Source organism: Camellia sinensis, chromosome 5, assembly GCF_055761805.1.
Source record: "Camellia sinensis isolate YWXY chromosome 5, ASM5576180v1, whole genome shotgun sequence".
NCBI lineage: Eukaryota > Viridiplantae > Streptophyta > Magnoliopsida > Ericales > Theaceae > Camellia > Camellia sinensis.
In genome coordinates, this window is record NC_138965.1 from 208,867,595 (window position 1) to 208,879,943 (window position 12,349).

A 12,349-nucleotide genomic window follows, 5' to 3' on the forward strand; every position below is an offset into this window, starting at 1 on the left:
CACCGTGTGACTTACCATGCGGCAAGGAACATGTCACCTCTTTGAACTCATTCGAAAAGACATTTGAAACCCACTCAAATTTAGGCTCAAAGTTAGTCCAAAATAAATCTATAAAAAACCAAAATTTTCAACAGTGATCTCATCCCATTGTTATTGGATATATCTATATAATAAAATATGTTAATTTGTAAAAATGTCTAAGAGATATAATTGGTTAAAACAGTATGAATTGACCTAATTAAAGATGAATGGCTGAAATTGCTTGATTCGAAATAAATTTTCTGTCTAAATAATTATTAACTTTTATTTTAGGCAATCCCACGTCAGAAGAAAAAAAAAAGGGAAAAATGAGTTGTTTCACATATATAAAGTGAATCTTATGCTTCCATTAATATTGCAATGTTGTGCATGCTTTAGTTTAAGACAGTTAAAATTTTAAAATAAAATTTAAAATTTTAATTAATTAATTTTTGTATAACTTAGTTGATTTTTTGACCTAACCGATTAAGTTAAACTGTTTTTGATTTGATTGATTCATTGGTTTAGGTCTCGTTTGGGAACAGGCTAATTTAGTAACTTTTTGGCTAATTGGCTAAAAAGGTAGGTAAAAAAAACTTATATGTTTGGGATGACTTTTTGACTAATTACTAAAAGTTGTGCAAAAAGTAGAGAGAAGCCGTAATTGTTGACTTTTTGGTATGGCTAATTGGCTAACTTTTTAGCTAATTGGCTAAAAAGATAGCATCCCAAACGAGGCCTTAACCACTATTTTAGCATTTCCAAAGATTGAATTGGTTAAAACAGTGTGAATTATTGACCTACTTAAATATTGAACAACTGTGATTGCTTAGGATTCTATTTAATATTTCTTATCCTTCCATTTAATATGGTAATACTATTCAACACAATTTAAATTTAAAAATTAATTAATTAATTTAATTCAGACGTTACAAATTAAATATAAAAAAACTAGCACTTTAGAATGAAATTTAGGTCAAAAGACCTAGTATATATATTATATAGGGTGAGAAAGAGACAGTAGCTATATAGAGTTCTGTTCCAGTAAAACTCATAGTATTATATAGCAGAACCAAATCTATACAAACACCAAAACCTGTTAAAAACCCCACCTCACAAGCTCTCTTCAATGGCGGATGACATTGGGGAAGTGGGTTCTTCCCAGAAGAAGAGAAAACGTAAAACTCTCAGCAATCGTCCCAAGCTTCTGGTTGATGACAAAGTTGAAGTATTGCCTTCTTATTTTAATCCTTCTTGTTATTTATTTATTTTGATACCACCAGTGGTTTTAATTTTCATGGTTTATTCTTGTCATTATTTTATTTGCAATTACTGTTAATCTTTTTGGTTATGCTTCATGATTGTTCGTTTCCAAAATTGTTTCTTGCTTTAGTTGTATTATTTTAAGGGTTTTCCACACCTCTATTGGGGTGATAAACGAGCCGAATAGTTTACTATTCAAGCTTAAATTTGAAAGCTATAATAAGTTTAAAAATTTATTCAAGTTTGGTTGGTTTAAATTTTTTAGATCAGCTCCAGGTAGTTAGATATTTCTATACCGTTTTAGACTTATCGAACCATGGTGATCAAGTAATTGACTGTTTAAATTTGGTTTTAAAATTTTAACGAGTTTCAAAATATATTTAAGTTCGACTTACTTATGTAACAAATTGAACTCGAACATTGAGTCGAGTTCGAATTCATGTATCATTATTGTTGTTGTTGTCATTTTTTTTTTAATTCAAAATTAAATCATAATGTATGGACAAATTTTATTCCCAAAAAAGTGATTAACGATCACATTTTTATAAAAGCATAGTTGCTAATCAACATTGTTTGAACTACTTTTCGAGTTTTAATTTTTCAAAGTTTTAGTTTTCAAATAAAAAACTTTGTTAGCTATGTTTTATGGTAGTTTAGAAATAAAGATTTTTTTTGTAGTTTAATTTTGAATAAAATTAAATGTAAAATTGTTTAAGGCTGGTTACTTTAATCTTCATGCAATGATTAATTTGGGATTCCCAATATTGAACTAGGCTGGTTGACGGATTTTTATCCAAATCCAATCCCAAAAAATTCTATAAAAAAAAAAAAAAACGAATTCATTAGAGAGAATTACAATTCAATTACTTTTTTCCTTCTTATTTATTTTCCACTCACAAATATATGTATAAATCTAAGATCCGAACTCCATATAACAGTCTCTCCATTATAAAGAAAATGATATTGGAAGTTAAAATAGTAGGAAGTGAAGCAAAAGAAAGTTTAACAAAAAAAAAAAAAAACTTTAGTTTCTTGCATGTATTTGATTATTATGATTACTTTATAACAAAATGATTAATTTGGGATTCTATATATTGAAACCAGTTCTTGAATCTCAATGAATACTTTCTTTCTTTGGTTGATTAGTGTACTTGCAATGTCCAATTTAGGACTCCTTTAAATAAACAAGTCTATGTGTTTCATCAACGTTTTCTTTTTTTGATGAATGCTTGTTTTTTGGGGTTAAAAAAAACAAAAACAAAAACAGAAAACCCTGCTCATTGTTATGCTCTCTTTTGCATTGAAATGTGAAATTGATGTAGGTGAGAAGTATTAAAGACAAGCTGGGCGGGTCATGGCGCTCTGGAATTGTGATTACCCGTGAAAATCAGGCTCGTAGAGTCCAATACGACCATCTTTTCTACGACAATAGTATACAACCTCACATTGAATCCATAAAAGTTCATCCTATCGTTGATGGTATCATTCCGGCCAGCAGGGTAATACCGTGTAACCATCGCGGTTTGATAAGGCCATTGCCACCTCCAGTTGATTTCACAAAATGTTCTCTCCAATATGGATATTGTGTGGATGTCTATCACACGAAGGCGTGGTGGGAGGGTGTGATTTTTGACCATGAACACGGTTCTGAGTGTCGAACAATTTTCTTTCCAGATGTGGATCTTGAAATTCAATTCAAGTTTGACATGTTACGGATTACTCAAGATTGGGATGAATTTACTGAAGACTGGAAGATTCGTGGGAAGTGGTTATTTCTCGAGTTGGTTGAAGAATTTGAGCAAGAATGGCCGGTTAGAATTTCAGTGAAGCAAATATGGCACCAAGTGCGCGAAAAGAAGGGTTTTCAGAAGCTTATGGAGTGGACTTCTACCCTTAGGAGTACATGGAAAATTTTGGTGTGGGAAGTTATTTTCGATAATTGCAAGCGTACTCTAAATCAAATTTTGTTGGATGCTATGTCGAGGCCTGAAGCTGGTTCAGGTAACTCTCCTTCTGTCATTTTAGTTGAAAATGATGGCTCAGATTCTAGGTTGTTGTCTACTGGTAATGCTAATAATAACTTCATATCCATTACGGAGGATGACAAGTTGGGTACGAATCTCTCAACTAACTCGCTCACACCTTTTAACAAAGATGAACTTTTTAAATCACCAGTTGGAGCGAATAAAAGTAGTAGTTGTGTGCCTAGTGGCAATGACAATGTCCCTAGAACCGAGTTTGGGCCTGATGAAGTTGACAAAAGAGTTTCAGTTGCTGTTTCAGATGGTCCATTCGTGTCTCCTCTGCTCGCTCAACAACCAAACACGTGCCTGGAAGTGTCTGTGATACGGCCTCCTGATGACAGAGTTGTCAAATGTGAATCTGAATATTGCCCACAAGCCATGGTTGATTACTATTTGCTTGGATCAGTGGAAAAGAATGATAATTGGAAGTGTTATAAGGGCGCCAAAGTTAAGGAGCTGCAATTTAAGGCGAAGAAGCATCTCACTGCTGTCGGGTGGTCGTTCTGGTACATCTCGAAGGGACAGAATCGGGAATTACGGTACACTTCGCCGAAGGGACGGTCCTATAATTCGCTTCGGACGGCATGCAAAGGGTATTTAGATGAAGAAGGAATCTTATTTTAAGTGTAAGTCCACAAACAGGTTAGCTTGATCACTTGAATATTTTGAAATTTTAGCTCCCATATTTTTATATAGGTAGTTTATATTTGGATTATCACTTATAAGCATTCAAAAAGATTACTAAATATTCATGAATCTACCTTATAAAATATATATTCTCTCTCTCATTTATGTCCTGTTTGATTGAAGAGAAAGACCGGAAAAGTAAAAAGAATTCAGAATTTAACAAAAACATCAAACAGAAGAACATGCCATCAATTTGAATTCACTTTCATAGCGCTGCAAAGTGTTTTAGGACTACAATGCCTTTTCCTACAAACACTCCACTTTCCAAAATGATATTTTCTTATTGCTATACCTTAAAAAATTTTAAATGCCAAAAACTTGTTTTATGTACAACATTAATAGCCACAAGTACAACCCATAGAAGCCATATCAGGAATGTAATTCCCATGATCCAAACCGTTCATCCTGTTACTGAACTTCTCCAAACACAATCTCATTGGTTTCCTCACGACTCCGCTCGTAGTAAATTTGTGGGGTAGATGAACAATACCAATGATGGTGTTGCTGTTTCTGTAGGGGCGGTCAATGGTGGAAGTCTCTGTTCCACTCGCCATAAAAATCCCGGCTTTGCAAAAGCTGTTGCATTTTCTCAGCATCCTTCGACATGAACGGGTAGGTTTTGCCTAGAGTAGGGGTCTGGGACTCGATAGGTGGGGTCCGGGACTCAATAGGTGGGGGCTCGTCTTCATTGGGTATCACATAGCTCTCTTGCACCTGCCACTCATTTGAATGCTTTTGTTGTTGCTGGTGTTGATATTCATAGTTCATCGGCTTCTTTCTAGACCCCGGAAATATTGCTCTATAGATTTCTGCAGCTGATGCCCTGGTGTTGACAAGAAGCTTGCCAAGAGATCCGAAGAAACTTTCTTCGAGCTTTTCGTCTTCATCTTCAGTTGGTATTAACAGTGGTCTCGCTGATGATTTCATAGAATCCTGATATGGACTCAGTGGAATGCTTGGATTTGGTGTCTTCTCATCCTTCAGGAGCAATAGATAGAAGGGAAAAAAATGTCTTATATTGTAGCAAAAAATACTGGAATTTTGAACGTAAGGCCATGATTGGGCAGGAAAGTCCATTCTGGAATACACTCTTGTCAAAAATACTACTGCAACTAGTAAATGCATAATCTGGGATATAACTAGGGGAGTACAACCACAGGTAGGGTGTAAAACAAATCAAAAAATCAAGTTGCTCGAGTTTGACTCAATTAAAACTTGTTTGAGATCGACTTAAAAAGTAAATAAGTTAAACTTGAACCTATTTTAAAAGTTATTTAGTTTCAAGTCAAACTTGAACTACTTACTACTCAGCTTGTTTACAACTCTAGCCATAGGAAGGTCTAGAAAGTGAAGTTTTTACAGAAAACAAACGATTTTGTTATCCTCTTTTCTTAAAAGGTTTTCTGTCACTATGAATACGAGTAGTCAAGACCTTACCCTATTTCTACTTTTCTACGTAAGAAAAATTGCAGGTGCGAAGGCATAATTATTAATATAAGAATGAGAGAGCCATTGATACTCACATTTTGGAGAGACACCATGGTACTGACCCTTCGTTGCAGCAACGCCAGCATGTAACCAAAGAAGCTAGCTGCGACAAGCAATATGACTCCTGCAGTGAAGTTTAACTGTCTTGTAAAATTGTTGCATAAAAAAGATCAAAAAATAAATAAAAAACCGTGTAATTTTTTACCAAGAGGGAATCTGCTTCCATATTGGTAAACACAGTCATCAAAACGCAGTTGGATCTCCCGGATTGCCTGGCTTCCTCTGTCTATGACAAGGAGGGAGCAACTGCTTCCGACGTAAACCACATCAAAATCATTTGAAAACTTAGTGTCTTCACTCGCTCCATCTACATGCCCTCCTCCACGGCCCCATTTACCTCCTGCTATTGTAGTAATTCCTACACAAAGAAAAACGAACCTCTTCAGAATATGAAGTCTACTAATTGTTGTGATGTTTCAGAAGATAAATCCAAACAATTATGCTCAAACGGCCTGTAATGTCTATCAATGCTTAGAGGCAACAAAAGATAAGAGTAGTACTATAGATAAACAAATTTTTTATTTGATTTTTTTACAACTCGACACAAATGTAGTGGAATCTACATTAAAGAAGAAACCACTTCGAGTGTTAATCCACGTCAACTCTCATCTTCCGCCAGTATTCCAAACCCAATGGAAGTGTAAGTTATCCAATGGCACCACCATCCAATAGAACTTTAGAGACCATTCACCAATCTGGCAACGGACCTATCTTAGTTACCCTAACAATAGGTTTCCGTTAATGTATTGCATTTTCCCAAAAGATAAGGTGGTCACAAAGTTCTCCCTACGTTCTAGAAATACAGCTATGCCAGCCAAGCTAGTACTAGAACCACTGAGAAAGGTAGAACAGAGTATTAGAAGACCATAATTACCTACATAAAATTTTATTAGACCAAAAAAAAAAACCACTTAGTCAGCGGCAGGAACAATCACACAAAACACTAGTTGCATTTACGATTTACCCGTATCAGTTATTTTCCTGATTGCCATATTCACCGTATCTGCAATATAAATGTTTCCTCTATCATCCACTGTAAGCCCTTTTGGGTGGTTCATCCTTGCCCCCCTTGGTTTCCCATCTATATGTCCAGAGTATCCTTCAGCAGATCCAGCAACCAGCTTTGGCCGGCTGTCTGCAGTTTTCCAGAAATTTTTTATTAAAATTTTAATGCAACAGAGAGAAGAATTTCATTATAAAATTCTAATATGGAAGCGACGATGCAATTTCGATGCCAATTTGTGGAGATCAACATGAGCTATATGAGGGATGATTCAAGCTTCAAAATAGAAAGTGATGAAGCGATTTTGATGCCAATTCATTAACAATTGTTCATACAGGTTAAACATATGTTTTAGTAAATTGCTAGTGAATGTGAGTGTTTTAACTTTGTGCAGAAACTCAACCTAGTGCATAGCTTAATAAGGAAACACATTTTTCAGAAACTGAAAAAAAACAAAAACAGAAGAGTGGGATGTCTCAGTAAATCAATCAAAGAGTTCAATAATGTACAATACAAAATGGAAAATTGTACTACTGAAAAGAAAAAGAAAAAGAAAAAGAAAACAAAAACTAGTACAAAAACCAAAATAAAGTGACATAATTCATAAAATTAAGACTAAAAATAGCCAGCAAAATTTCAAGACACTCTGCAACAAAACCTATTACTTACAGATAGACAAAGGGGAAGAAATCTTGTAGATATTACTGTTAGTAGAGTCCAGTACCAGAAGCTCCCCACTGGCCAACACCTCCACAGAGTAGGGCTCAATCCCAAGCTTACTACCATCAAACACAGTTTCAACACTGTACCCACTCTCAAACTTCATCATCGGACGGCCGGTGATTGCTGAACATCAAAATTAAACAAAACCCACACCATTCCAGATAAAAAATACCAAATCATTTAAACCCCCAAAATAAATTTTTAAAAACAAGGGTTAATTTCATTTTTATGTCCTAAAATATTGTCAATTTTTTATATTTTATCATTAAATTATCAATTTCATCTATTTAGTCCAAAGAGTTTCTGATTTCAGTTCATGATTCAAATGGAGACAACGCTTTCAACTCATTGATGGTGAAAACCTAACCAAATGGGCAAAAATGTATTACAATTTGAATGATCTGAATTATAAAACCAAACAACTATTTTCTTACTCAAACTATATTATTGGACAATTTATATCTTACAAGAGACACCCATGTTCTTTTCTATTCCTTATTTCAATTTAGGCTCCGTTTGGGAAGAAAAAAGCCAAGCTTTTTTGGCTAAAATAGCCACAAAAAACAAAATAAACTTTTTAGTTCAATAAAACAAAATATCACATCTAACCCATAATCATTACATTCTTTCTCTCACAAAAAACCCAAAAAAGCTAAAAAAAGTCAAAATCCTTCCCAAACGAGACTTTTTAACCCAAGCTAAAATAGTCAAAAAGCCAACCCGCTTCCCAAACAAACCCTAGTGAGTTTTAAGTTATTCAAATTTTGAAATGACCATTCTGCCCATCGAATTAGGCATTGACAATTTGACGTTTCAATTGGACCGCATTAACAGAAATTACAAACTTTTAGGGATTAAATAGATGAAATTGAAAATTAATGACAATTGTTTAGGTAATAAAAGTGAAATTAAGAAAGGGCAAAAAAAAAATGGCACAGTTGGTTGTACCAGAGAATATCATCAAAGATTATATACCTGTTTTGGTAGTAGCTTTGAGTGACCACAACCATTTCATCAGTACAGAGACAACATTTGAGAGAAACCCACTAACAACCTCTGCAATACAGATCATACATACACACAGCCATGAATTAGGAAGGAACACATTGAAGCTCAAAAATCAGAACAGATCAAATTACATATACATATGTGCGTGTGTGTGTACTCACTTGCAGGAGAGGTAGCTTGAGCTGATGAGAAACCACCAAACAAGACTACAAGGGTGAGGGCCAACACCAGCACATTCTTCCCCATCACAATCATTTTCTCGAGAAAAAGTCTTTGAGAAAACGTTGAGAATTGAATGTTCAAGCTCTCCACATTTCATCAAACCCCTAAATTCATGGTGTTTGAGGTGAAAGAGGAGGCATTGAAGAGTGGTTTTTTTTTAATGGGTTTTTGGTTTTTCATCCAAAAAAACAAAAACTGTGGTATTTGAGAGAGGGGAGAGTGAAGGGGAGGACAAACGAAAAAGGAGAGAGAAAAAGCAAGAGGGGCCAATGGAAATAGTAGAGTGGAGAGAATCATATACTATGAATCTGTGATTACCCAGTGCCACCATTAATGCCCCAAGAATACTTAAAAAATTTACTCGAACAGAAAAATTTTTCATGATATTTCTTTTATAATGCCTAGCATTATTGATAAATAACGACAGTTAAGTTTGATAGATGGAGAGTCGTTATGTATTTATATGATGTGTTAATTTGGTCTTTGTAATTTACACGATGTGTTAATTTAGTCTTATTATTTTAATTTTCTTAATTTTCACAAGGACTAAATCGACACATCGTGTAAACTAGGCCTTATTTGTCATAATCTAAAAAAGTTAAAAAGTCACTATTCTATTTAAGTCATATCATCTTATTTAAGTCACATTTCTCTATCATATCACTTCAAACCCAACCCATATTTCATAAGAAGTCAAAAAGTGTACTTATTTATGTCATCCCAAACAACCCCTAAATGTACCAAATTGACACATCGTTTGAGTTTTCATCCACCAAACCTAACGATCGTTATTTATTGGACCAATACAATACAATCTGTTAAATTAAGGAGCAAAATCATGCAAATTAAAATAACAAGAATCAAATTAACACATCATGTAAATTACAAAGATAATTTACATAATTTACCCAATATAGAATGATGTGATTGCAATTAGGGTTCATTTGGTTAACTGAAATAAGTGGAATGATAATTCTTTAGGTTCTCATATAAAATGATCATTCCTTTAAAATGGTAAATAATGATTCCATTTGTAATACAATATAGAAATGAATATTTTAATGGAATGATTATTCCATGCTGTTTCATTCCAATAAACCAAATACTTCCTTAAGATTTATTATTTTAAATAAATATTTATTTAAATAATATTTAATTTCAAAAAACTTCCGTCACATTATCTTGTACCGATATCCTATTTTAAAATTTCGCATGAATAATATTTTTCTTACATCAGTGGCGCAAATAAAAGACAAGAAAGCATGACTTTTTTTTTATAATTTTTTTAATCAATTTCAGATTTAAAAAATCTTTTTTTATCTATGTTTAAATACTTTTATTTCAAAGGAAAAAGAAAAAAAAAGAAAAAAAACTCAAGCAGCAAACTTTGGTTGTGGTAAGTTATCAATATATGCACAATAATTGCTAGGTAAATTATATTTTCATTTTAAGCCAAAAGTAACTAAGGTGGTAGATTTTAATTGGATGGTGATTTAAGCTACATCTTTTCCCAATAGAGACCAGTTTGGATCAAGTTATGAACCAATAATCACTGCTCTTTGTTAAAAATAAAAAAACAAAAATAAAGACTGAAGTACAAATTCAGTTAAAAAATTGATAGTACAAATATAAAAGGTAAAACACAAATTTGTTTTTTTGATGGGATAAAAGGTATGTGAGTGATTTTCTGATCACACTGCTCGTTTAGTAATCAGCTAGAGAGCACTGGCAGAATAGATGGCTTTAGTTAACCTGTAACAGAAAGAAAAGGCTCCGGGCGGTGGTTCTTCTACCCGGGGGCACTCCGACGATCAAGTCAGTATATATCTCAAAGATAATCAAGTGCTAAACTTACTGCTCAAAGCATAAATTACGTACCTTAGATCCACGGGGGTGCTTCTCTTTTATAGTTTACTTAATCCTAGTCTCACTAGAAGCCTGACTTCTATGGACTCCAATTCAGTACTTACTTTAGACTCCTCAAGAGATAAAGATAAACTCCCTAAGAGTTTTATCCTCATCTTGACTAAGTCTCCTCTTCATTCTAGGACTCTTGTCCCTTATCCGTTTATCTCGGATTTCGATATCTTCGGAGATAACCTCGGCAATGTCGAGATAACCTCGGCATAACAACCAGGACACGTGGCACCTCGGCTGACACATCGGCGTCACCTTGCCACGTATTGGTACTCAGAAATATATCCCCACAACTGCCACCTAGGTTCTATTACCTCGGCATTCTGAAGTGATGGAACCTATATCGGTACTTCCTCCTATACATCGGCTTAAGAACTCCTCAGCCGAGATCATTTTCTGGCCGACATGTTTTCTTCAACAAACAAGAATTCCAGTGAATTTTTTCACGTGTGTGAGCTGTCACGTATCATTTGCTCAACCGTTTCATTCATGTGTCTCCATCTTATTGGACCGTGCTCATGATGCGCTTGCAAGCCGTCTCTCTCTCACGTGCGCCATCTAACGCATACGTTCTTCTAGGCGTATTGATTACTTTTTGTCGCCGTTTTCATTTTTAACAAAACATTTTCTTCGATTTCTCCCTTTCACCTTATTCTCATTTCTGGAAAACTTTTTCTCTCTCTAGCTTTTCTCTTCTTGAGTCCGCCATTATTCAAGCTTTTTGCTCTGAAACTTATTCCGTTCACCCCTTCCGGCGTGTTTTGCACTATTTCGTTGCCTTCACGACCCTCATCTGATTTCGGCGATCTTTACATCGGCTTCATAATTTCTGGTAAGAAATCTGTTTCTTCTTGTTCCAGTTTCTTGAGTTTTTTTGGAATTTCTTGTTTATTACTGCCTTGCTCAAACAATTAATTTGTGAATCATACATCTGAATGTGTTGATTTCGTTTTTTGCTTATGCCTTAAATACATGTACTGTTCATAGTTTTCTTGCACGTATTGCCACTGTTCTTGGCCTTCAACCCTTTGTATTCTTCATGTTCTTGATAGTTTATCTCTGTTCTTGATTCTGAAACTTCGCTTTTGTTTTCTGTTTTTTGTGTCTTTTCCAGATCTGTGCCTTTGATCTTCATCTCCATAGTTTTAGGTTTGGGATTTGTCTGTAGAACCCACATTTTAGGGCAAAACTGAAACATCCCTTACAAATCTTTACACCAACTAAAACCTAGGTTTTTTGCCGAGGTCCCAATAACCCTATTTGAACCATCTTCTTATTGAAACCCAATACCTTTAGTTATCCTGACATCATGGGTATGTGGGAACATCGGGTAAACACCCCCTCTAAGTTGAAATTTTTTAGACAAGAGTTTGAAATCCCAGCTGATGTCAATCTGAGGTTGGCTGGGGATAATGACTCCATCATGCCTACAGAAAACTCTATGCCCTTCCCTATGGTTGCCTTTATCGAGTGTGGACTCCGGTTTCCACTTGACCCTTTTTTTCGTCAAATCCTTCACTTCTATAAGTTGAACCCAATGCAACTTGCCATCAATTCTTACCGAGTTATCACTGGCACCATAGCCTTAGTTAAACAAGAGAATGCCAGAATTACACTTGCCGATTTCCAGTACTGTTACACCATGTGTCGTCTTAAAAAAGACACAGACTATGTCTATTACCTTAAGTCGAGATCCACCAAATATAAAATTGTAGTCGACCTCCCAGACTCCAACAAGGGAGCTGGAGACGATTACTTCATTGTCTCGGGCAATTGGGAGTTTCAGCCAAACGACGACCTCCATCTTTATCCTTTAAGCCGAATTGTTTTGGGGGAAGGAGCTGGTAAGGACCATCCTTCATAAGTTTCTTTTTATCTTCTTGCATAAATTGTTCAATATTCTTGTTCTAATGTCTGTACTTGTTTTTATCTTTGC

The 12,349-nt window shown here is 34.8% G+C and overlaps 2 protein-coding genes across 3 annotated transcripts; one reads left to right on the forward strand and one right to left on the reverse strand.

The window, feature by feature from the left end:
• Positions 1–1,030: 1,030 nt before the first annotated feature.
• LOC114320276 (uncharacterized) lies at positions 1,031–4,092 on the forward strand. 2 transcript variants are annotated; one of them, XM_028267414.2, is made up of 3 exons: positions 1,031–1,246; positions 2,604–3,282; positions 3,565–4,092. In XM_028267414.2, exons 1-3 carry the CDS (start codon positions 1,148–1,150, stop codon positions 3,927–3,929), a joined length of 1,143 nt encoding a protein of 380 aa, XP_028123215.2. In that variant the 5' UTR covers positions 1,031–1,147; the 3' UTR covers positions 3,930–4,092. The 2 variants fall into 2 exon arrangements, with proteins under 2 accessions (XP_028123215.2, XP_028123213.2); XM_028267412.2 differs by having other exon boundaries at positions 2,604–4,092.
• An 83-nt stretch (positions 4,093–4,175) lies between these two features.
• On the reverse strand, positions 4,176–10,085 carry LOC114320277 (uncharacterized). Its single transcript, XM_028267415.2, has 7 exons — positions 8,436–10,085; positions 8,242–8,322; positions 7,213–7,389; positions 6,505–6,675; positions 5,686–5,898; positions 5,516–5,604; positions 4,176–4,970 (listed from the first exon to the last, which is right to left on the reverse strand). Exons 1-7 carry the CDS (start codon positions 8,527–8,529, stop codon positions 4,515–4,517), a joined length of 1,281 nt encoding a protein of 426 aa, XP_028123216.2. The 5' UTR covers positions 8,530–10,085; the 3' UTR covers positions 4,176–4,514.
• Positions 10,086–12,349: the final 2,264 nt, after the last annotated feature.

Coding starts and splice junctions, on each gene's coding strand:
- LOC114320276 (XM_028267412.2), top strand. CDS start 1,148: ATGGCGGATGACATTGGGGAAGTGGGTTCTTCCCAGAAGAAGAGAAAA. Junction 1,247..2,603: donor TGGTTGATGACAAAGTTGAA/GTATTGCCTTCT, acceptor AAATTGATGTAG/GTGAGAAGTATTAAAGACAA.
- LOC114320277 (XM_028267415.2), bottom strand. CDS start 8,529: ATGATTGTGATGGGGAAGAATGTGCTGGTGTTGGCCCTCACCCTTGTA. Junction 7,390..8,241: donor CAAAGCTACTACCAAAACAG/GTATATAATCTT, acceptor TTTGATGTTCAG/CAATCACCGGCCGTCCGATG. Junction 5,899..6,504: donor CAGGAAAATAACTGATACGG/GTAAATCGTAAA, acceptor TTCTTTGTGTAG/GAATTACTACAATAGCAGGA.